This window comes from Pipistrellus kuhlii, unplaced genomic scaffold, assembly GCF_014108245.1.
Source record: "Pipistrellus kuhlii isolate mPipKuh1 unplaced genomic scaffold, mPipKuh1.p scaffold_m20_p_96, whole genome shotgun sequence".
Classification (NCBI taxonomy): Eukaryota; Metazoa; Chordata; class Mammalia; order Chiroptera; family Vespertilionidae; genus Pipistrellus; species Pipistrellus kuhlii.
This window is the reverse complement of record NW_023425602.1, coordinates 508,316-532,796: the sequence shown is the minus strand read 5'-3', so window position 1 is coordinate 532,796 and position 24,481 is coordinate 508,316. Positions and strand designations below refer to the sequence as shown.

Genomic DNA, 24,481 nt, shown 5'->3' with positions numbered 1-24,481 from the left:
CCCTAGCAGGTCTGGCTCATAGCTATTGTCCATGGACAGATGGACACTTAGCCTTTTATATATTTTAGATACTCTATGATGAGAGAAATAAAATTTATGCTCTTGTCCATTAGTTATTTTGGAACATCTGAAATCGGTGATCAAACACTTCAAATGACCTGGTGGATGTGGCTCAGCGGTTGGACCAGTCACAGTTTAGTTCCCAGTCAGGGCACATACCTAGGTTGCAGGCCTGACCCCCCCCCCCCCCCCCGGGGGCCGTTTGGTAGGTGGCCCATCAGGGATTCTCTCAGCACCTAAGACCACACCCACCACTGCATTTGCATTTTACTCCCCCGCCTACCTCTCCACTCTAACAGGAGAAGCCACTCTAGCCCCTTTCTCTCATTAACTCTGCTTTGGTTTTCTTCCTTCCAAGCCTGAGCTATGCCTTGGCCCTAGGTTCCAAAAAGGGCTGTTCCCTCCTTATGCAAACCCTTCTTCTTCTTCAAGGTCACTCCAAGGGACCCTGCCAATAACCATGCTCCGGACAGCCTTTCCTTCTAGGAGCGAGCAGCCGCCGAACCAAGAGCCACCTGCCAGCACCCAGCCATCTCGTGTGCTCGCTTCCTCCCGTCTCCCTTCCCAGCGGCAGGCCTGCACGCTCCCTCTCGGGGCCTTGGGCAGCGAGGTCTGAGCGTCTGGGGGGGAGGAGGGAGCTCCTCACCAGCCAGCACCCCCGGGGGCAGCACCACCGGGGCAGCACCACCGGGGGCAGCACCACCTGGGGCAGCTCCACCGGGGGCAGCACCACCGGGGGCAGCACCCCCCGGGGCAGCACCACCGGGGGCAGCACCCCCCGGGCAGCACCCCCCAGGGCAGCACCCCCCGGGGCAGCACCACCCGGGGCAGCACCCCCCGGGGCAGCACCACCGGGGGCAGCACCCCCCGGGCAGCACCCCCCAGGGCAGCACCCCCCGGGGCAGCACCACCGGGGCAGCACCCCCCGGGGCAGCACCCCCCGGGGCAGCACCACCCGGGGCAGTGAGGCTGCAGGAGCCTTCGCCCTGGTGGGAAGCGAGGAAACAAACAGCAAAGCAAGGCGCATAGTCGCAGCGCCTCCTTTATTCCTCCGGGCACAGGGACACCCCCTCCCCGCAGAGTGGCCACAGCGTGGATCCACGGAAAAGCCGCCGCTCAGCCCAGGCCCGGGCCCCCCAGGTGGGCAGAGGCCGGCGAGGAAGGTGGGGCCTCGGGCACAGCAGTCTGGCCGGACGACCACGGTAACAGGGTCACGGCCCTCTGCGGGCGCAGGTGTGGGCACAGGCCCTCGGTCGACCGAAAGCGCGCGGACCAGTCTTTCCGGACGGCGGCCGTGGCCCGCGGAGCCCACTGGGGGAAGGAGGTCACTCTCGGGGGCGGTTGACCATGACTTCCCCCAGGGCCTCCAGCACCTCCCGCTTGTAGTCCTCGAAGTCACCGTCGATCTGGCCGACACTCTGCTCCTCCACCACCCACAGCTGGCAGCCCGTCTCGGTGATGAGCCGGGCGTCGTGGCTGACGACAATCACCGCTGGAGGGAGGAGCGGCAGTCAGGGGCGGGGCGGGGCGGGCGGGGGAGCCGCCGGGGAGCCGCCGGGAAGGGGCGCGGGACTCACCTCCCTTGTACTCGTTGATGGCCTCCCCCAGAGCGTCGATGGACTCGATGTCCAGGTTGTTGGTGGGCTCGTCCTGTGGAGGCGTTCCCACATGAGCGGCGGTGTCCCCCCCACAGCGTGCCCCCCACATCCCGCTCACTCACCAAGATGAGGACGTCAGGCTCCCGACAGGCCAGCTCTGCAAACACCACTCGGGCCTTCTGCCCGCCTACAGCAGAGAAAGGACACCATCACGCCTCTGAGCGCCTCCCCTCCCGCAGGCCGAGCGGACGTGGGCCCCGGCCCCGGCCCCGGCCCCGGCCCCTCCCCGCCTCATCGACAGCCGGGCCGGTGCCGAGGAGGCCCCGGCCGCTCGGCATACCGGAGAGTTTGCAGATCTGGATGGTGTGCGCATGGCTCTCCAGGCCGAAGCGGCCCAGGCACTTGCGGGCATCCTGGTAGGGCAGGTTGAAGGCCTGCTGCAGGTACTCCGTGGGCGTCTCCTCCATGTGCAGCTGCTCTGCATACTGCTGGTTGAAGAAGCCAATTTTCTGCCCCCAAGGAGAGGGAAGGGGTCAGGGAAGGTCCTGCTTCCTCTATCGGACTCTCATTCCCCAATTCCCCAAGACAACTTACCAGCCGGTGGTTCTTTCTCATTTCCCCCCGAGTCTGCAAGGAAAGAGCAAGGGGTGAGATGGGAGGAGAGAGCGTGACAGGCCCACAGCCTGACCCTCTGAAGGGCAGACAAATACAAGCCGGGGCCGGGGCCGGGGGCCAGGCTGTCCTCCCCGGGTGACGCCGGCACCGCACTCAGGCCCGGGGCCAGCAACAGCCAAGTCCTCTTCCCTCCCAGGGGGGCGCCAGAGCCCCTTCTCAGGGCCCCAGGTCAGAGGGGGAAGGACAGTCAGAGGGGGAAGGACAGTCAGAGGGGGAAGGACAGTCAGAGAGAGGGAAGGACAGTCAGAGAGGGGGAAGGACAGGTCAGAGGGGGAAGGACAGTCAGAGGGGGAAGGACAGGTCAGAGAGGGGGAAGGACAGGTCAGAGGGGGAAGGACAGTCAGAGGGGGAAGGACAGGTCAGAGGGGGAAGGACAGTCAGAGAGGGGGAAGGACAGGTCAGAGGGGGAAGGACAGTCAGAGAGGGGGAAGGACAGTCAGAGAGGGGGAAGGACAGGTTAGAGAGGGAAGGACAGTCAGAGGGGGAAGGACAGTCAGAGAGGGGGAAGGACAGGTCAGAGGGGGAAGGACAGTCAGAGGGGGAAGGACAGGTCAGAGAGGGGGAAGGACAGGTCAGAGAGGGAAGGACAGGTCAGAGAGGGAAGGACAGTCAGAGGGGGAAGGACAGTCAGAGAGGGGGAAGGACAGGTCAGAGGGGGAAGGACAGTCAGAGGGGGAAGGACAGTCAGAGAGAGGGAAGGACAGGTCAGAGGGGGAAGGACAGTCAGAGGGGGAAGGACAGGTCAGAGAGGGGGAAGGACAGGTCAGAGAGGGAAGGACAGTCAGAGGGGGAAGGACAGTTAGAGGGTGGGAAGGACAGGTCAGAGAGGGGGAAGGACAGGTCAGAGAGAGGGAAGGACAGTTAGAGGGGGAAGGACAGGTCAGAGGGGGAAGGACAGTCAGAGAGGGGGAAGGACAGGTCAGAGGGGGAAGGACAGTCAGAGGGGGAAGGACAGGTCAGAGGGGGAAGGACAGTCAGAGGGGGAAGGACAGTCAGAGGGGGAAGGACAGGTCAGAGAGGGGGAAGGACAGGTCAGAGGGGGAAGGACAGTCAGAGGGGGAAGGACAGTCAGAGAGGGGGAAGGACAGGTCAGAGGGGGAAGGACAGTCAGAGATGGGGAAGGACAGTCAGAGAGGGGGAAGGACAGGTCAGAGAGAGGGAAGGACAGTCAGAGAGGGGGAAGGACAGTCAGAGAGGGGGAAGGACAGTCAGAGAGGGGGAAGCACAGTCAGAGAGGGGGAAGGACAGTCAGAGGGGGAAGGACAGGTCAGAGGGGGAAGGACAGTCAGAGGGGGGGAAGGACAGGTCAGAGGGGGAAGGACAGTCAGAGGGGGAAGGACAGGTCAGAGGGGGAAGGACAGTCAGAGAGGGGGAAGCAGAGTCAGAGAGGGGGAAGGACAGTCAGAGGGGGGGAAGGACAGTCAGAGGGGGAAGGACAGGTCAGAGGGGGAAGCACAGTCAGAGGGGGGGAAGGACAGTCAGAGAGGGGGAAGGACAGTCAGAGGGGGAAGCACAGTCAGAGAGGGGGAAGGACAGTCAGAGGGGGGGAAGGACAGGTCAGAGGGGGAAGGGGAGACCCGAGGGGAGAGGGCCCTTCCAACACTCTCCTGGAGGAAGGACATGCCATCACCCATCTGAAGTTCCACAGGGCAGCACCCTGCCAGGTCCCAAGGGCAATGCGCTGGGGAAAACTTCTCAGAGGCACAGCACCGGCCCTCAGCGGGAGCTGAACAGCCTGCCTGAGCTCAAACCGTGCTGCGGCCGGGACGCTGAGGAGGGCCTGCCCTCTGGCCCAGGCGCGGCGGGCGCCGGCCACTACGAGCCAGGAGGCGCTCTCGGTGTGTAGCGTCCGGCCGGCGCGGGGGTGGCTCCGCCCGGAGGTGGCCCGGCTGACTCCCGGGCACATGTGTGCCGGGCTGAAGGCCTGATGGGGAGTGGGGGACATGCAGAAGGCAGCCCCTACGTGTGCTCTCACATCGATGTCTCTTTTCTCTCTCCTCCTCTCTCTAAAACCAATGAGCTAGCATTTTAAAAGTTTATGTACATTCCTGTTGATTTCAGAGAGGAAGTGAGGAGCAGAGCGGTAGAAACATCAATGATGAGCCCTAGCTCATTTGGCTCAGTGGACAGTGTGTCAGCCTATGGTACCAGGTTTGATTCCGGTCAAGGGCGCATGCCTGGGTTGCAGGCTTGACCCCCCAGTAGGACCTGTGCAGGAGGCAGCCAAACAGTGATTCTTTGTCATCAATGACATTTCTATCTCTCCCTCCCTCTTCCTTCCTCTCGAAATCAATACAAATATATTAAAAACTAGAGGCCCAGCGCACAAATTCATGCATGGGTGGGGGTCCCTTGGCCTGGTCAGCTCTCAATGCCTATTGGGAGGCCAGCTGCCTGGGGGGATTGCGAGAGGTTGACCTGAGCTGTCTCCCCTCCCCCCAATTGGAGCCCAGGGAATGGGGCTACATGAGAACGGTGGGCTGGGGAGAGGGGCCATAGGAGCAGCACACTGACCACCAGGGGGCAGCTCCTCATTGAGAGTCTGCCCCCTGGTGGCCAGTGTATGTCACAGTAACTAGTTGACCCATCAGGTAAAATTGCTTAGGCTTTTATAGAAACAGATAATAAAAGATTATAAATATATTTAAAAAAAAACAAACATCAATGATGAAAGAGAATCACTGATCAGCTGCCACCTGTATGTCCCCTACTAGGGATTGAGCCTGCAGCCTGGGCACATGCCCTTGCCTGGAAGGAAAGCTGGGACCCCTGACTCTGCAGGCCAATCCTCTATCCATTGAGCCAAACCAGCTAGGCAATAAGCTGTTCTTTAAAATATAAATAAATAAATAAATGAGCTGGCTTAAAACAATTCATGTGATAGTTCACTTATGTTAAAAAAAAACAAAAACAGCTGAAACCAGTTTAGCTCAGTGGACAGACCGTCAGCCTGCAGACTCAACGGTCCCAGGTTCAATTCCGGTCAAGGAACCCGGTAGGGAGTGTGCAGGAGGCAGCTGGTCGATGTTTCTCTCTTATGACGTTTCTAGCTCTATCCTTCCTTCCTCTCTGTAAAAAGTCAATATGTTTCTTTAAAACATGACATCTGATGTCAACAGCGCCTCCCTAGAAAACCTTATCATTAAAAAAAACAAGAACGAAGCATGAAGGTGGTGCACATTTGCAAAGGTAAAAAGGAGAAAGCTGTCTACCAAAATTCTTCTCTAGACTCTGACTCGTGCCATCCACACCATTCTGCACGTCACGTGTTTCCTGTGAGCCCCCACCCTCCTGGCTCTCCGCCCGGAACGGACCTAGCCTGCCCCCTGCAGCCCTCAGGGACAGGAGCCCCCTGCAGCTGTGTCCCTCTGCCGCACAGGCCCCAGGCCAGCCTTGGGAGCCGCTGCCCTCAGTGCTCCCACCGCCCCCTGCGGTGCCACAGGACCCACCGGCGTCAGCTTGCCCGTCAGCAGCAGGAGCAGGGTGCTCTTCCCCACACCGTTAGGGCCCACGATGCAGACTGCCGGGAGCAAGGCAGGTGGTCAGAGAGGCCCCACACCCTCCCTGCGGCCCCACCTGCCTCCTCTGGCCACCCAACACCAACTCACTTCTTGAGTCCATGTCAATGCCAAAATCCAGGTTCTTGAAGAGTGGTTTCTGCCCCTCGTAGCCAAACGTCACACCTGAGGCAGGAGAGGAGGCGGCTCCATCTCTCCCCGCTCCCCTCCAGCGCCGTCCCGCCCCACTGCGGGCCTGGGCTCACCGTGCAGGCCCAGCACAGGAGGGCTGAGCGGCGGGGGGTTCGGGAACGTGAAGCGCACAGTGTACTCCTTGGGGCGCTTCAGGAGCTCAGGGGCCTCCTGCGACTCCTCGTCCTGGTTTTTCCGTCGGCATTTCTGCTGCTTCCGAGTCAAGGCTTCCTTCGTTTGCTTTTCCTGCGGAGAAAGGGGGAGGGTGGAACACTCACTGCACAGTGGCCCCCGAAAGGCAGGCTGGTGTCGAGCGGCTCTGCCTCCTCTCCTGAAGAGCCCAGCTCAGCAGACCCCGCCTCACCGCCTGCTTGGTGGACTTGCCGCCCGCCTTCAGCTCCTTCAGCTTCTTCTCCTGCTTCTCATACTGCTTCAGCAGCTCCTTCTGCTTCTGCTGGTACATCTTCTTGAAGGTCACTGGACGGAAGAGGATGCACATCAGTGAGTGCCCTCTCCCAGCGGTGGAGGGCGGTCAGGACTGAGGGCGGGTGGGGTGGGGCGTGAGGACGGGCCCACTCACTGTAGTTGCCCCTGTAGTAGTGGAGCCGCTGGGCGTCGAGGTGGATGATGTCGGTGCAGACGTCATCCAGGAAGCCCTGGTCGTGGGAGACGATGAGCAGCGTCTTCCGCCAGCCCTGCAGGTAGCTGGGTTTTAGAGCAGAGTGTGGAAAGGTCACAATGGTCACCTTAGGGCTCACTGGGCAGCAGACAGGTGGGGGCGCTGGAGGCAGCGGTGCACGGCAGTGCCGAGGCAGGCCGAAGGCCAGGGCGAGGGACGCACTTGTTGAGCCAGATGACGGCATTGAGGTCCAGGTGGTTGGTGGGCTCGTCCAGCAGCAGCAGCGTGGGCTCCATGAACAGTGCCCTGGGGAGGGAGGGGCAGTCAGGGCAGGGTCAGCGGGAGCCCTTGTCCACAGGACCAAGCAGCCCCAGGAGGCGGAGCCCGAGACCGGAACATCCTCCCAGGCTCTCCTCAGCGGAGCTCCTGTGCAGAGGGCATCAGCCACAGCCCGGAGAGAAGGGAGGAGCCTGGGCCGACAACACCCAGGGCGGGAGCGCCTCGGCAGGGTGGAGAAGGGAGAGGGCTGGCGGTTTGGGGCGGGCGGGCGGGGGCAGCCCCACCTGGCCAGGGAGACACGCATGCGCCAGCCTCCCGAGAACTTCTGTGTGGGCCGGTTCTGCATCTCAGGGTCGAAGCCCAGTCCGGCCAGGATCCGCCGGGCTTTGGCCTCTGCGGCTGCCGCGCCGGTAGCCCGCAGCTCCTCGTACACCTGGGAGAGGAAGAGGAGGTCACAGGCCGCGGTCACGGGAACCGAGGCTCAGCGGTGAGCCTGCGAGTCCTCTACCTTCTCCAGCCGCTCGGCCGCCGTGTCGTCGCCCTGCTCCAGCTGCCCCTGCAGCCGCCGCTCCTCCTCCAGCAGCTTCAATCGCTTGGTGTCGGCGCGAAGAACAGCCTGTACCGCCGGCGTGTCGTCCGCTGCCACCTCTGGGGGCGGGAGGGCAGTCAGCCACCCGGCCCTTCAGTACCATGGCTGGTTGGCCTGCCCCTGCCCAGCCCGTTCCGAAAGCGACGCCGCGCCCCGCACTCCGCCCGCTGAGCATCCCTTGCAGCCCGTCAGCGGCCGGCGCCCGGCCAGCCTCACCCTGCTCACACAGCAGCACGTCGATGTTGGGGGGGATGCTCAGGGCCCGGTTCGCGATGTGCTTGAGGAGGGTGGTCTTGCCCTTGCTGGGAACGAGAGTATCAGGACCGGCCGCACCGAGGAAGTCCTCTCTTCCTCCGGCCTCGCCCGGCCCCAGCCCCTGCCTCACCCGTTGGGCCCCACCAGCCCGTAGCGGCGGCCGGCCACGACGTACAGGTCCGCGTTCACGAACAGCTCCTTGCCGTGGGCGGAGATGCTGAACTTCTCCAGCTGCGGCCACCAGGGGAGCGATGGGAGGGAAGGGATGGGGGGACGAGCGGCACAGCCTCCCCTGCAGGGGACCCCCCTCCAGCACAGCCCCTCCTCCTCCAGGCCCTCCCCAGCCTGCCCCTCCCGCTTCCCTCCCAGGCTACTCTGCTGCTACTGGTTTTTCTAGCTTCTTGCTCAAGATGGAGGACTCGGGCCGCCTGCCCACAGGGAGGCGCTCACCTTGATGTCGGACGCGTTCTCCAGCATGGCCTGGCGGGAGGACACCTCCGCCTGGGACACGGAGAAGTCGTTCTCCGCGGCGTGGGCTGCCTTCAGCGAGGCCACCTGGCGCTCGTACTCCAGCTGAGGAGGAGACCCCCGCCAGCTGGTCACGGCGGCCCCGCCATGGCCCCGCCAGCTGGTCACGGCGGCCCCGCCATGGCCCCGCCCGCTGGTCACGGCGGCCCCGCCATGGCCCCGCCAGCTGGCCACGGCGGCCCCGCCATGGCCCCGCCAGCTGGTCACGGCGGCCCCGCCATGGCCCCGCCAGCTGGTCACGGCGGCCCCGCCATGGCCCCGCCAGCTGGTCACGGCGGCCCCGCCAGCTGGTCACCGCGGCCCCGCCAGCTGGTCACCACGGCTCCGCCAGCTGGTCACCGCGGCCCCGCCAGCTGGTCACCACGGCTCCGCCAGCTGGTCACCGCGGCCCCGCCAGCTGGTCACCGCGGCCCCGCCAGCTGGTCACCGCGGCCCCGCCAGCTGGTCACGGCGGCCCCGCCAGCTGGTCACGGCGGCCCCGCCATGGCCCCGCCAGCTGGTCACGGCGGCCCCACCGTGGCACCGCGCTCATCTGCTTGTTCCGCCTGAGGCGGCACGCCAAGCTCCCCTTCCTGTCCCCACGCTCACAGGTCCTCTGGCTGAGCTTAAAAACATCCAATTTTCCTCCTTTACCCACTCGGAATCCAAGCACTTACCTGCTTCTTCAGCTTTTTCTTCTCTTTTTTGCTAAGGTGGGCATAGGGATCATCGGCCTTCAGCTCCCCTTCGTCCTCCTCCCCTTCCTCCTCTGAGCCCTGTGAGAACCAGGGAGTGTGAGACCAGGCCCCTGCGCCATCCCCGCCAGCTCCTCCTCTGCACCCACCACATCTCCCTCGTCCGTCTGCCACCCTGAGGGGGACGCTCCTGCACCCAGAGCTGCCAGCGCCATGCACCAGGTGTCACTGCAGTGCACACCGGGACCTGCAGAGAAGGGTCTGGAAGCCCTGCCAAGGTGCTGCGGGTGCAGCACGCCAGGACGGGCAGCACTGGGCACACGGACTGCAGAGGGCCCCGCGGACGAGGTAACAGAACGAGGAGGAGGAAGACATACTCCAGGCCACACAGACTGCCCGAGTCCAATGCCAGGTCTCTCCTCTCTGGATCAGGGGCTGCAACCCATGGCCTGTTTTTCTATGGCCCCGAGTTAAGAATGGTTTGGCCAGAGTGGTGTGGCTCACTGGTTGAGCATCAACCTACGAACCAGGTCACTGGTTCGATTCCCAGTCAGGCACATGCCCAGCTTGAGGGCTCGATCCTGGTGGCAACTGTGCAGGGGACTGGTCAATGTTTCTCTCTCTCTTCCTGTCACTCTGAAAATCAGTAAAAACGTATTTTTTTAAAAAAAGAATGGTTTTTACATGTTCAAAGAGTTGTTTTTTAAAAAAAAGGAGGAACCGAGGCCAGAGTCCCATCCTGACAGCTGTGTCCTGGTGTGCTCGAGTTCTCGGAAAACCTGCTGGTCTTGGCTCAGTGGGAGGCAGCAGGTGCCCCTGGGGTGCCCAGATCAGAAACCGAGGCTGCCAGCTCCTACCCAGATGGAGCGGGTTGCCTGCCACCTTTCCTCACACTCATTAGGGAGCTGGTACCTGCCACAGTGTGTTATGACCCTTTTCTCTATTCTAAAAGAAGAAACAAAAATTTAAAAAGTAAAGTAAAAAAGGAAGAAGAATATACATCAGAGAGGCAGGTGGCCTACAAAGCCCACTCCCTTACAGAGAAGTCTGCCCACTCCGTGGGGCGCAGACCCCGAGCCTCCACACCGACACACACCTGCTCTGCCCTCTTGGACGTCACCTTCCCTTGCTTGGACGGCTCCTCTTTTGTTCGATCTTCTCCGTCCTCTTCTCCTTCGTTGTCCAGAGCGGAAAACTTACTCTGAGGGTAACGGAGAGAGCAGGCTGAGGAAATGCTCACGCTCTGAGACCAGCCCCTCCCCTGCGCCTCCCTCGCTCACCTTGGCTTTCCCTGCTGACTCCTCTTCCTGCCCCCTGGTGCCCTTGAGTCCTGGCTGTTCCTCAGATACAGCCTGGGGAGGACATGAGACAGACACACACGCTAATTTGTTAACAAGTCTTCCTCCGGGTCTAGGATGAGGAGTTCACTGCGCTGAGTGGGACTAGGGAGAAAGTGAGACCAGGACCACCCTCGCCTCCTCCGAGAGACTAGAGAGCAAAGAGGAAGCGAGAGCGTGAGCTACATGGCCGCAGCGCTGGAGGATCCTCGAGAGGGCAAAGCCGGGAGGGGCGGAGGGGCTGGGGGAGGCGTCGGGGAAGACGGAGGACAAAGAGCAAAGGCTGCACAGGCGGCCGGGGGCCGAGGGGTCAGGCCCTCTGAAAGGCATGCACACGGGACACTCCAAGTGGAAGAGCAAAGACTTGATGGCCTTTGTTTTAGATCTTGACTTTGAAAGCAATAGAACCACTAGATTTCCAAGCTACAGAAAGTATTCTAAAAAGCTGATCTCGATAGTTACAGCAAGACAGACTAGAGGAGCCCACCCGGAGCAGGAACTCGCACCAGCGATTGGCACACCACGGCCAGAGGCGCTCCTGGTGGGCGCCCCTCACAGGCCATCGCTGTCACCTTATTGATGCGGTTCTTCTCCGGCTTGGCAGGCTTAGGAGGCTGCTTTTCTTCCTCCTCCTCCTCATCACTCTGATCCTGAATCAGGGCTGCAAACGCGTTGCCTCCCTGGGGAATGAAAGGGCAGAAGTCACTGGATGATCAGGATTGCACACAGGAGGCCTTTTACTGAGATGGCTTACCTTGGCTTTCTTCCCTCCTCGGGATTTCAGGGCAGGAACTGAAATGACAGAGCAATAAGATGAGGCAGGAAGAGAATGACGACTCCTGGATGGAGGAATGAGGCGCCCCTCCCCCTGGCTCCGGGCTGTAGGCCCCTCCCCCACCATTACCGTCTCCCTCGTCGTCACTGGCGGGCACCGAGAGCTTCTGCAGGCGCTCCAGGAGTTCCTGCTCCTCGCCATCATCATCCACATCCTTCTTCCTCCGGCCTTTCCGGGTGTCTCGTTTCTTTCTCTGCTGCTGAAAGCAGAGACTGAGTCGGAGGCGCAGGTCCCCCTTGCCCCTCTGCCTCAGAGCGCTCCTCTCAGCTGCACCCACGTGGTGGCAAGGCCTGGCAGGATCAACACTTGTACCTGCTGCTGCTGCTGCTGCTGCTCCTTCTCCTTGCGCGCTTTCTCTTCTTCCCCAGCCTGTTTATCTTCTACCGCCAGCTCTTCAAAGAACTGGCAAGAGTTCAGGCACAGGTCAGCCGGGCTGATGGCCGAGCCCTCCCTCCCGTCCACGCCTGCTTCCTCTTGACAAGCTTCCTCCCCAGACCTTCCAATTCCTTCACATAGAAACCCTGGATCAAGTTCATCCTCAACCCTCATTTCCTCACCGTCTTCTTGTTCTTCTTGTCCTTCTTCCCTTTCTTCACCACTCTGTCTAGAAGGCGAAGCAGACATTGTGAATGTTCCCCTGCAAATTCGAAGCAGCCTGATCTCCCCTGCAAAGACCTCAAATGGCCCTGACCCGTTTTTACTGTTTTTTCTCCTTCAATTGTCATTCTTTACACATGTGCACTGTCGCACACGACAGACAGAGGTGGCTGGTCTAGGCGGCAGTCGGGAGGGAGAAAGCAGAATTCTGAGAGTGAAGGTTGAGATGGGAATGGAGACAGAGCAGTTTGAATGACTCCAGTATTCGTAGCTAGCGAAACTGGGCGACCAGCACCACTCATTAACTTGAGGTCCTGCAGCCCGAGGCAGAGCCAAGAGCTATGCATTCTGCTGGGACACGGTGTCTGTGAAACCACAGCCACAGAGGGTCTGGAGGACACCGACACCGGGTCTACGCCCCACGTCTCTGCTCGCTCAGCGCTCAGCCCACGTCACACCGGTTACCGGGGCACAGGCTGCCATCGCAGCCGCCCGCAGCGCTCCGGGCACGGAAGGGAAATCGGTAGGAGTTTTCTGACTGAACGAATTCCAGTCTTCCACTCGGTCTATCCAGTTCCCCTGAAGGCAGTGAACTACGTCTACCATCAGACTGGAAGGCAACCAGCAGCTTTGAGACTTCTCTTCACATCTAGGTCTGTCTGCCATCACATTCCCTCCAAACCATGCCATCCAATCCAAAAGCACTCCTGTAATCACTTAGCTTTAAAAAATAAAAGCCACCAACAACAAACAAAAAAGCTAATGGCTTTCTGCTATCACAGTAAGTACTGCTCAGACCAGAATTCCATGTAACCCACAGCTATCATTTATCTAGGAAATTTTATTTTGTCTTTTTTCTCTCTATCTACTAGGGAAATTTTAATGTGCATCTACTACGCCCAAAACTGATGACTGATGAGGACAATCCCTTCCGACTAAAAGGGCCCCATCCCACCCTCTCTGCTATAGCTGTTTCCCCAGCCTAGACAGTGGCTTCTCCTGGCTCCTCGATTTAGCCCCAGGCATGCTGAAGCCCTCCATCCAGAACACGTTTCACAATTTGGTCTCTGCACTGGGTGACTAGTGTGATAGAGTGGCAAAGATGTGCAGGAGAAATAACGAAAGGCTTTGTATGCTACTAGAGGCCCGGTACACGAATTCGTGAGGTCCCTCAACCTGGCCTGAGAGATCAGGCCAAAACCAGCTCTCCTACCGAAACTGGCTCTCTGACATCCCCTGAGGGGCCCAGGATTTCAAGAGGGCGCAGGCCAGGCCACTGGTGCACAATCAAAGCTGGGGAGGGAAATGGGAGGTTGTCCAGCTGGGGAGGCCTCAGGAGGACTCCAGGGCGTGTCCGGCCCGTCTCGCTCAGTCCCAATGGGCCAGACCCCAGCAGCAAGCTATCCTACCAATTGGAGCATCTGCCCCCTGGCGGTCAGTGCACATCATGGCAAGCGGTTGAGTAGCCTTAACATATCATTAGCATGTTACACTTTGATTGGTTGAACAGACGACTGGACACTTGGCATATTAGGCTTTTATTACATAGGATTCCAAGGAATCTAATCCTATAAAGATATTATGTAGGATCCATTGAGGTACACAAGAAGGAAAGACATGATCAGCTCATCCTGCTAGTATCTAGGAATGACAAAGCCCAGATGCTATTTTCTCCCCAAGGACAAACCCAACAGTCCCATCTCTCCTTTTAAATCTCTTGTAAACACCACTCTGACCCTCCCGGCTACAGGGAGGAAAGCCTTGCACAGGATCAATGGTGAGAAAGCAAACACACCAAGGAACAAGATAAGGCTGAGGGTGGCTAAAGCTGTTATCTCCTCCCCCTTACACATCACTCAAACTGCTCCTAGCTTCACCAATAAAGCTTTACTTAACCTTACAATTCTCCTTCAGTCACTGTTTTCTATCCTGTCTTCTGAAAAGCACAGTCCATACCATCTCCTTGTCTCCTACTCCTTTTCAAACATCCTACAATCTGCTTTGGAAATTACCTCCTAATGATACTTTTGACAAAGTTGCTGCTGTCTCCTTAACTGTTCAGCCTAAAAAGTACATTTTTATTATAGTCTGTATTTGCTCGACTTCTCTGCAGCATTCCATGCTACGTACCTTTTACTTCTCTCCCCTCCTCATTTAACGACAGGAACCCTTCTTGCTCCTGGTTTGCCTCTCAGTTCTCTCCCCACCTCCTCTCTCTATTTCCCTTCACTGTTGAGACTATTTTGGATCTTCATCTCCTGCCCCCTTTTACTTCAATCTGCATCCATACCCAACACTTCACCCACACTCAACTGTATCTTCCCTTTTATTTATTTTTAAAAGATGTTATTGATTTTCTACAGAGAGGGAGGGAGAGGGATAGAGTTAGAAACATCGATGAGAAACAAACATCTATCGGCTGCCTCCTGCACACCCGCTACTGGGCATGTGCCCGCAACCAAGGGACATGTCTTTGACGGGACCCTTGAGTCCGAAGGCCGACGCTCTATCCACTGAGCCAAACCTGCCAGGTCGCAACTTCCCTTTTAGTATAGATCTCTCTCTCTACAGCCATTAAACAGGCTCTCCCCTGCCATTTCCTCTTAGAAATTCCACAGAAAGTTCCAATTCAGGATTAAAAACTTACCTCATACCACTCCCCACCCTATAGCACATACTACTTTTTAAAAAATATATATATATTTTATTGTTTTTTTACAGAGAGGAAGAGAGAGGGAGAGAGAGTTAGAAACATCCATGAGAGAGAATCATCGAACCTGGGACCTTCCAGTCTGCAGACCGACGCTCTACCACTGAGCCAAACGGTTTCGGCAACACATACTACTTTTAATTAATACTGTATTACACGCTGAGTTCCTTAAGCTAGTGTCAGCCCTAATTCCTCTCTCTTCCGTCACCAGAATCCAGTTCTGGCCAACGCCGTTTCCGTGATCGCTGGTGAGTCTTCACACGCAGGCAGTGGGAGTGGCAGCAAAGGCCTGGGAACAGGGCCCCCCCCGCTTGCTGCCTCATCTGGGTCATGGCGAGACGCTGCATGTCTCCCTGCCTCTGCTCGCTACCTGTTCAAGCTGTTCGCCACTGCTCAGTGTTGTCGGGGTGAACTAACTGTATCTTCCCTTATGCACCTCAATAGGTCTTAATGCTTTAGGATTAAACTCCTCATAACAGTGTACAAAGCCTTTCGTTATCTGTATCCACATCTTTCCAACTTGGCACACACAGCTTCCTTTGCTTGGAATACTCTTCCCCTGACAAACTTGGACTGATCCTCTAATAATGGAACCCAGCTGAAACCAGTTTGGCTCAGTGGATAGAGCGTCGCCTGCGGACTGAAAGGTCCCCGGTTCGATTCCGGTCAAGGGCATATTCCTTGGTTGCAGGCACCTCCCCATTAGAGGGTGTGCAAGAGGCAGCTGATTGATGTTTCTCTCATCAATGTTTCTAACTCTATCCCTCTCCCTTCCTCTCTGTCAACAACCAATAGAATATATTTTTTTAAAAAGAATGGAACTTAGCTCACACATCCTGGGGCGTTTGCTGACACTCCCATGCCTGTCTGAGTAGCTGCCTCTTCTCCCCTCCCCAGCTCTGCAGCGTTCCCAAGCTCCTCATAAAACACTGCCAACCACTGTCTGATGACCACTCTGTCCCCTCCACTGGACTGGTGCCCCTTCAAAGCAAGGCTTCTTTCTTTTTTAAAAATTATTAATATTTTTATCATTGGTAGCATTAGATATCTCCATCCTTTCCCTCCCTCCCACCCTGCCCCCAGGCCTCACTAGCTTGTCTTTTTTGTTGTTGTTAATCCTCATCCAAGAATATTTTCCCATTGATTTTTTAAAAGTGGAAAGGAGGTAGGGAGGGGGAGAGAGAAGCAGACATTGACTGGTTGCCTCCCACAGGTGTCCCAATCTGGTTGGGAATCGAACCCACAACCTTTCTATTGACAGGCTGATGCTCTAATCACTGAAACACATTGGTCAGGCCCTAAACCAGTTTGGCTCAGTGGATGGAGCTTCGACCTGCGAACTGAAGGGTCCCAGGTTCTATTACGGTCAAGGGCATGTGCCTTGGTTGCGAACACGTCCCCGGTGGGGGGTGTGCAGGAGGTGGCTGATCGATGTTTCTCATTGATGTTTCTGACTTTCTATCCCTCTCCCTTCCTCTCTGTAAAAAATCAATAAAATACATATATATATATTTTCTTGCAAAAAAAAAAATTACATATATATATATATATATATATATGTAATTTTTTTTTTTTTTGCAAGAAAAGCAAACTGTTTATTTATACCTCGGTCTGTACACGAGTTCCTGAGGGGCCTGCCTCTGAGAGCCTGTTTCTTTTCGGCTCACAGCCTTGGGGCCTCACCCACTCTCCTCCCCTGGGGCCTGGAGGCGGAGATCTCCCCTGAGCCTGAGGGCTGAGAGCTAAGCCGGCTTCCAGATGGAGGCTCCTGGGGGCTAAAGACTCAGGTGGGCCGAAACTGGTCTGGCTCAGTGGCGGAGCGTTGGTCTGCGGACTGAAAGGTCCCGGGTTCGATTCTGGTCAAGGGCATGTACGTTGGTTGCGGGCACATCCCCAGTAGGGGGTGTGCAGGAGGCAGCTGGTCGATGTTTCTCTCTCATCGCCGTTTCTAGCTCTCTATCCCTCTCCCTTCCTCCTCTCTGTAAAATATCAATAAAATATATTTTTTTTAAAAAGAAAAGAAAGAAAAAAAAAAAGACTCAGGTGGGACCCGAGTCGAAGCCGTCCACCACCCCTTGGACCTGAGGCCACATGTGCAGCTTATTCCAGTGGGACCCCTTCCCCAGCCCCTCCCCCAGGAGACCCCGCTGAGAGCTGGTGAGAGCTGGGATGAAGGGAGCCAGCAGGCTGCGAGGGCCTCTGCAGCCACGCCCGGTGTGGCCTCGGTCCCCACAGCAGTGGGGGATTTAATGGCACCAGTGGCACCCGGGGCTGAGCACCGGCAGCAGATGAGGGAGAGCTTGGCAGTTGTTACCTGCAGGCGGGGCAGCGAGAAGCCTCTTCCTCTGCCCACCTGTCCGCAGCCGTTCTGGACACCAGGGCGGGGGGGGGGGGGGGGGGGGGCCTCTCGAATGGGCCCGATTGACACCGACACCGGAGAGGTTCCACAAAGCCACCCTTTCTGCTGCAGGCTAGACGAGGGACCCCCAAGCTTAAGACCGAAGTGGAAAAGTGTGTGCTGGGACCCAGGAAAGCGGGCCGGACGTGGCGAGGTACGCGGACACGTGTGCAGCACCACGTACACGTTTACAGCTCGGGAAGGCCGGGGACGGGAGGGCGTAGAAAAGGGGGCAGTGGGGAGCCCCGCACAGGGTGACAGGGAAGAAAAAGGCACAAGGACGATGACCCCAAACCACGCGGAAGAAGGCAGCCTGGGCAGCACGAACAGCGGGTCCCGGGCTCGGGCTCCTGGGACAAGAGCACTCAGGTCCTGCAGGGGGACCGGGTGTCACTCCCAGCCACCCCTCCTGGGGGGCTTGGGGCAGGCATCCCCCGGTTACAGTCCCAATGGGAAGAGAAGCACAAGGTCAGAGCAACAAAGTCATGGCCATCAAGCTCCACCAGGGTTTACGCTTTCAGAAACAACTTTCTAGGAGGTAGTCTATTTTTCCTGGGAGCAGCCACGGTGCTGGCCGCCTGCTCCCGCCCGCTCATGCACACAGAGCAGGAGGGCAGGACCCAGAGGTGCCAGGGTCCGGGGAGGGCGGGACTTGCTCAGGGCGGCGGGGAGGCCATCCCCTAGGGAAAACCCACCAGCCGCCCAGCAGCCCGCCCTGGTACCCAGCACCTGGGTTAGCAAGCCCGACGGCCACTTCCTGCCTGGCTGCCAGGCCCAGCCCCGGCTGCACATTAGCAAACCTGGGCGCACCTCCGGCGTCTGGAAGCCTGGCCACCCCGAGGCAGTTAAACCCCAACGTGGAAAGGGGGGAGGGTGCTGTCAGCCCGTCAAGAGAATTTTTTAAATCTCCCGGGCTGAGAACCACCCTGTCAGGTCCAAGGGCTTGGGAAGGCTCTCGAGCTGTGTTCTTAATAGGTCAGAAGTCAGGTCACGCTAAAGAAATGCCCCTCTTGCCGAGACCGGTTTGGCTCAATGGATAGAGCGTCGGCTTGGGGACTGAAAGGTCGCGGGTTCGATTCCGGTCAAGGGCATGTACCTTGGTTGCGGGCACATCCCCAGTAGGGGGTGTGCAAGAGGCAGCTGGTCGATGACTCTCTCTCTCATGACTCTTTCTCTCATCGATGTTTCTAGCTCTCTATCTCTCTCCCTTCCTCTCTGTACAGAATCAATTATATTTAAAAAAAAGAAAAAGAAAAAAAAGAAATGCCCCTCTTACAATTCAGCGAGAATCTAACACGTTTAAAAGAAAACGTCTTGTCGAACTCTGGCCGTGCCAAAATTCTTATTTTTTTTTACTAGAACTTTATTTCTTATACCTTCCCATTAGCTTCTGTGGCTAAAACTCATGTGCCGGCTCGGCGAGCTCCGTCTGGCTTTGAGCTGAGGCAAGGACAGGCCAGTGTCATGCGGAAGCCCCCCTAGGGCAGTGGTCGCCAACCGGTGGTCCGCGAGGTCGGAAAGGTTGGCGACCGCTGCTCTGGGTGCTGCTGGTCCCTACCTGGGTTTAGCAAAAACCAAAACCAAAACCCACACAGGCCACCCAGGCAATTCACAGTCACTGGGGGAATTTTGCACCTTCCAGAAGCCTGGGCCACACCCACACCCATGAAATCAGAACCTCTGGGGATTTGGGCCCCAGATCAGAATTCCAAAAACCTCTCCATTTCGTGGATATACGTCTACTAAAAATGACATCGTTTACCTGAAACTCAAAGTGAACTGGGCACCCTGGCTGCTGTTCACCAGGACTGAGAGCCGGGCAGGCAGCCCCGGGACCTGCCAGCTGACACCCGCCTCCTCAGGGCAGCTTTCAAGCACGGGAGAGCTTTTAAAAAGTGTGATCTTAAAAAGCCAACCGGCCAGACGAGGCTTTGTAGAGCAATGCTGGCTGACGTCAGAGGCTGGGTTTAACTTGAGGTGTGTCACGTGGAGTTCGGCCTCGTTTTACAGCCCGCCCTCTTCCGGAGACCCTGGGCCAGCACCAGGTCCTAGGGCCTTCCTTTTTTAAAGAAGAAAGAGCCAAGAAGGAGCCACCCGCTGGAGGAGGAGGTGGGGTCCTGGCTCCGAGGGCGGCGTCTGCGTGCCGCCGGGAGGCCGGGCGGGCTTCTTTCTGGGGGCGAAGAGCAGGGGGTGCGCGCTCTTGCTGCCTCCCCTCTCTCCCGGCTCCAGGCGCCTCCCGTCTCTCCCAGGCGCCTCCCGTCTCTCCCCGGCGCCTCCCCTCTCTCCCCGGCGCTCTGAAGCTCGTGCGCCACACGTGTCACCTTTCCCTTCGCCTCCACCCGGCCCGCCGCGGCCGGCGAAGGCTCCGCCCGTGCACGCATGCGCAGGAGCCCGCGGGGCCGGCGCGGCCGCGACCCTCTAAAGCCGACCCTCCCTCTCCCCTCGGCGCCCCGGCCACGAGCCTCACCTGCGGCGCTCGTGCTCTCTCCGTCCCCGACCCACTCGGGCTCCGGCGGCTGCTGCTTGGGACCTTTCGGCATCGCGGCGGCAGGCACGGTTACTCTGGCGGCGCCGGGTGCTATTTCCGCTTCCGGTAGCGTGGGTCTCGGAACTGGGCCGCACCTCCACACTGTCCCCGCCCCCGGGCGGTCAACGTAACGCGACTTAGCGTCATCTTTGGGGGCGTGTCCGCGGCGGAGGGGGCGTGTCCGCGGCGGAGGGGGCGTGTCCGCGGCGGAGGGGCGTGTCCGCGGCGGAGGGGCGTGCTGGGCGGGCGTCTGCGGGCTCCCGACCTCAGAAGAGCGTTTTTGAAGGTCTGGGCAGCCATGCTGGGGATCCCTGACGTCGCATCACTAATTCCTGACGAGTAGGAAGGCCTGGACGCAGCTTCTCTTTTTAAGTGGTTGCTACTTCCGACCAGCCCCCTACGTCCGCGTGAGGGACCGAAAGTCGCAGTGCCTCCAGAGGACTTGTCGGTCTGGTGTTGAGGTGTCCACTCCAGACCTCCCATGGTGCTGTGGAGCGTTTTGGGAAAAGCTTTCCTAGCTGTAGTATACAATAGCATGCACATACAATGAATTGGCAGGCAGACTGCAAAACGTACACGTTGGTACGTTCTGGCCTATATACACCCACAACCAAGCTTTGGGTTCACTTCTAACACTACCACTTAGCAGGTGTGGCAGCACGTGCCTGTCAGCCCTGTCTGCTCCCATTCTCTCCTTAAGCCACTAGGTCATGCCTTTGTCCCCACCGTGGCCTGAAGTCGCCCTTGCTAAGGGTCAACAGATTAGGGTCAGTACTCAGTCCTTTCCCTTCTCTCTCCTAGCAGCCTGTGATACAAATGGTCACCCCCTCTTGCCTTTGCTTTCTTTTGGGACACTGCTCTCCGGGTTTTCTTTCCATCTCCATGTCTGCCCCTTTCCCCTCTTCCTGGTGCCTCCTCCTGAAGTCTAGATGTTGAAATATTTTGGGGCCCATTATTGGACACTTTTTAAAAACATATTTTATTGATTTTTTACAGAGAGGAAGGGAGAGAGATAGAGAGCTAGAATGTCGATGAGAGAGAAACATCGACCTGCTGCCTCTTGCACACCCTCTACCGGGGATGTGCCTACAACCAATGTACATGCCCTTGACCGGAATCGAACCTGGGACCTTTCAGTCCACAGACCGAGGCTCTACCGCTGAGCCAAACCAGTTTCGGCTGGACACTCTTCTTTATGTGAATCTATTACCTCATGTCTTTATTTTTTTATATTCTTAAATTTTTATTTCTTTTTATTTATTTCAGCGAGGGGGGGGGAAGAGGGAGAAATAGAAACATCAATGAAACAAACATTGATGGCTGCCTCCTGCATGTCCCCTACGGGGCATTCAGCCTGCAACCCCAGCTCCTGCCCTGACAGGGAATCCAACCATGACCTCCTGTCCATGCTCAACTACTGACCAACACCAGCCAGGCTGTTTAATAATTTTAAATGTCATCCATAAGTGATGAAGATCCCCACATGTCTCCTGTTGCTCTCAACTTCTGCCTTAAGCTTCAGACTCAGGGATCCAATTGCTTATTGGACATCCTGAGATCTGATAAACTATAGGAAGCAATTATAGGGTTAAGCCTCGAAGTGTCATGCTGGCAAAACCACAGACAGGTCCCAGCTTAGAGGGCACACCCCTCAGCATAATTAAGCTTGATCTGTGACTTCTGCCTAGCTCTTTCCTGGGTAGCTAATGGGCTGTGGGAGGGGCAGTAAGTGCTGCCAAAAGGAGTGAAACTTACAACAACATTGTAAATTACTTTGTTTACCTATGGTTATAAAATAAGCATCAGCTTGCAGTCTGGATCTGTTCTGAGGCCTCAGCCAGGCACAGAAGATCCACCTAGACCCAGCTTATTCTCTTTGTCTTTTCTTCATCCTTCACCGGACCTCCCTCAGGCTCACCAAACCCTTGGCTGTGCTGGCACAGCACAAATGGTGCCCAATGTGGGGCTGAGTTCCACCCAAGTGGACTCAATGCAGACCTGAGTGTGAGGGAACTGCAATTGTCAGGTGAAAGGAGGCCCTAAGGCTGCCCACACAGTAAGGTAGGGGTGTAGTGGCTTCGTGTAAAGCATGGGAAATTCAGGATCACAGGGAAAGAATGTATGCGTATCTATGCTTAAGGCTATGCTCCAAGCAAGGGGCTGTACTGTGTGGTATGAACAGCTTTTCAATTTTTTGGATTTTGTGAGTAAAACCTGCCCATGATTTTCTGAGGAAGAAAAGGTAAATATAGAGGCATGGGAGAAGGTAGGAAACAACTTTGCGATCATTATATAGCTGAAGGTCCGGAGGAAATGCCTGCCTCTACTTTCAGTCTCTGGTCCCTGATTTGGGACTACCTAGAGCCCACTCTAGAAGGGGAGTGGGTGAATGTGTCAGGGGAATCGAGACAGATGGGGGAAGGCTGCCAGAGACTTCCAACTCCACCATCGGCACCTCCGCTGCCCCCTCCAGTCCCTGGGGCTACAGCTCCTGTGGGAGAAAACTCTCTGGATGATGCACTTCCTCCCAAATATGAGTGAGGATTGGAGGAAGCAAGGGAACAGCGCTGTTGGGTTTAGGATGATGGGGTGGAGATATGCTAACGTATTGCTTGCCACAGGGAATGGCCAATAGTCCTACTTTATGTAAGGATTTTGTGGCTGCAGCCATACATCCTAAAAGGAAAAAATATCCCGAGGCTTATATTATTCATTATATGGATGACATTCTCTTAGCTCATGAAAGTGAAACACATCCAAATAATATCTATTAGATTTTACAGGATTCCCTGCATTGTGCTGGATTATGCAAAGAACCCAAAAAGGTTCTTATCTTGGCAGCATTATTGGGGGGAAAACAATAAAACCTGAGAAAATTCAAATTCGAACTGACCCTTTACTTACATTAAATGACTTCCAAAAATTATTAGGAGATATTAACTGGGTTCAACCTGCTTTAAAATTAACCACTGTTGCTGAAACCGGTTTGGCTCAGTGGATAGAGCGTTGGCCTGCGGACTGAAGGGTCCCAGGTTCGATTTCGGTCAGGGGCATGTGCCTTGGTTGCGGGCACATTCCCGGGGTGTGTGTGTGTGTGCGCGCGGGCGCAAGAGGCAGTTGATCGATGATTCTCTCTCATCGATGTTTCTAACTCTCTATCCCTCTCTCTTCCTCTCTGTAAAAAATCAATAAAATATATATATTAAAAAAAATTAACCACTGCTGACTTAAGCCCTTTATTTAATAAACTAAGGGGAGATTCAGCTCCGTCATCCCCACGCTGCTTGACAGAGGAAGCTTTAAGTTGAGGATGCTTTAAGTTCAGCACAGCTTACTAGAATTGATTACTCCCTTCCCTTACAGATTTTAATTTTCCTTACTTCACATACACCCACTGGGGTCATTTGGCCAGCTCCTGGAGTTGTTGGCTATGTTTGGCTCATTCTCCAACTAAGGTATTAACTCCTTTTTATGATTCTGTTTCCCAGCTAATAGCTCGAGCCCGCCTTTGGAACAGGCCAATTAGTGGGCAAGGCCCTGACCTTGTGGTGCCATTTACTGCTTTTCAGCAAGACTGGCTCTGGCAACAATCAACAAGTTGGCAAGTTGCACTTGCTAATTTCTCCGAACTGGTTGGTAACCATCACCCAGCAAATAAGGATTTACAATTTATCTCAGTCACTACCTTTACCTTCTCAAAGATAGTGAAGTCACAACTTATACCTCAGGCATTACATTTAAAAATATATATATTTTATTGATTTTTACAGAGAGGAAGGAAGAGGGATAGAGAGTTAAAAACATCGATGAGAGAGAAACATTGATCAGCTGCCTCCTGCACACCTCCTACTGGGGATGTGGCTGCAGCCAAGGTACATGCCTTGACCGGAATCGAACCTGGGACCTTTCAGTCCACAGACCGACGCTCTATCTGCTGAGCCAAACTGGTTTTGGCGGCACTAACCATTTTTACAGATGAATCCAGTTCTGGAAAGGCTAGTTCTACTGCAACAGAGGTGCAAATGTCCTTCAGACCCCTTATATTTCAGCACAACGGGTAGAAATACAAGCTCTTATCTATGCATTGACAGACTTTGCTATGCAGCCCATTAACCTATATAGTGATAGTGCCTATGTGGCAAATATGGCCAAACTAATTGAAACGGCTACTATAGGGCACACTAATTCAGAGGAACTCTTTCATTTATTTTTCAACCATCAAGAAGTAATTAGAGAATGACAATTTCCCTGCTTTATTTTTTAAACTATATTTTATTGTTTTTTTTTACAGAGAGGAAGGGAAAGGGATAGAGAGCTAGAAACATCGATGAGAGAAACATCCTGCTAATTAGGGCTAATTTCCCTGCTTTATTGGTCATATCCGATCTCATTCAGGTCTCCCTGGTCTATTAGCTATAGGCAATGATGCTATTGATCGCCTCCTTGCTATAATGCAAGAACCTACCCCATTTTCTCTTGCCCAATCCTCCCATGCTTTGCATCATCAAAATGCTGGTGCCTGATACAAACAATTCCATATTTCTAAGGAGCAAGCTCGTCAAATTGTTAAGCAGTGCCCTCAATGTGTAATTAATTGCCCTGTGCAATTGTTGGGGGTTAATCCTAGGGGTCTTAAACCTAATCAAATCTGGCAAATGGATGTCACCCACAAATCGGAATTTGGTAAGCATAGATGGGTACATGTTAATGTAGATACCTGCTCCCGCTTTATCTTTGCCACTCCCCAAATGGGAGAGAGTGCCAAGCATGTAATTAATCATTTCCTAGCTGCCTTTGTAGTACTAGGTCCTCCCTTAGAGCTAAAGACAGACAATGGACCAGCATACACTAGTTCTGCTTTTCAACATTTTTGTCAGCAATATCAAATTTTTCATAAAACTGGTATTCCTTACAATCCTCAAGGTCAAGCAGTAGTGGAAAGAGTCAATCGTAATCTTAAAATGCAGCTACTAAAACAGAAAGGGGGAGACAGATGTTATGTGTCACCTCAAAACAAACTCAGTCATGTTCTTGATGCTTTAAATTTTTTGAATTGTGTGGCAGAGGGTCACACAGCAGCCGAAAGGCACTGGGCCTCCGGTACAGTAACC

General features: G+C 55.9%; 1 protein-coding gene and 1 pseudogene across 11 annotated transcripts; one reads left to right on the top strand and one right to left on the bottom strand.

The window, feature by feature from the left end:
• Positions 1-1,084: 1,084 nt before the first annotated feature.
• Positions 1,085-19,468, bottom strand: ABCF1 (ATP binding cassette subfamily F member 1). Of its 11 annotated transcripts, none has more exons than XM_036428946.2 (26): positions 19,311-19,468; positions 11,696-11,742; positions 11,445-11,540; positions 11,208-11,331; positions 11,058-11,095; positions 10,876-10,983; positions 10,247-10,318; positions 10,063-10,173; positions 9,879-9,911; positions 8,949-9,047; positions 8,215-8,337; positions 7,895-7,995; positions 7,726-7,811; positions 7,429-7,568; positions 7,205-7,353; positions 6,864-6,947; positions 6,603-6,727; positions 6,387-6,499; positions 6,097-6,268; positions 5,942-6,016; positions 5,783-5,853; positions 2,253-2,285; positions 1,999-2,167; positions 1,781-1,845; positions 1,638-1,710; positions 1,085-1,552 (listed from the first exon to the last, which is right to left on the bottom strand). In XM_036428946.2, exons 1-26 carry the CDS (start codon positions 19,381-19,383, stop codon positions 1,386-1,388), a joined length of 2,547 nt encoding a protein of 848 aa, XP_036284839.1. In that variant the 5' UTR covers positions 19,384-19,468; the 3' UTR covers positions 1,085-1,385. The 11 variants fall into 11 exon arrangements, with proteins under 11 accessions (XP_036284839.1, XP_036284836.1, XP_045434273.1 ...); XM_036428943.2 differs by having other exon boundaries at positions 11,208-11,340; positions 11,451-11,540; XM_045578317.1 differs by having other exon boundaries at positions 10,063-10,167; positions 11,208-11,340; positions 11,451-11,540.
• On the top strand, positions 9,686-9,808 carry LOC118714082 (annotated as a pseudogene).
• Positions 19,469-24,481: the final 5,013 nt, after the last annotated feature.

What these genes read in the sequence shown, in the direction of transcription:
- ABCF1 (XM_036428943.2), bottom strand. Translation starts at nt 19,383, where the DNA reads ATGCCGAAAGGTCCCAAGCAGCAGCCGCCGGAGCCCGAGTGGGTCGGG. An exon ending in CGGCCGAGCGGCTGGAGAAG is followed by an intron (nt 7,354 to 7,428) that starts GTAGAGGACTCG and finishes TTCCTCTCCCAG; the next exon opens with GTGTACGAGGAGCTGCGGGC. An exon ending in CCAGATCTGCAAACTCTCCG is followed by an intron (nt 1,846 to 1,998) that starts GTATGCCGAGCG and finishes TCTCTGCTGTAG; the next exon opens with GCGGGCAGAAGGCCCGAGTG.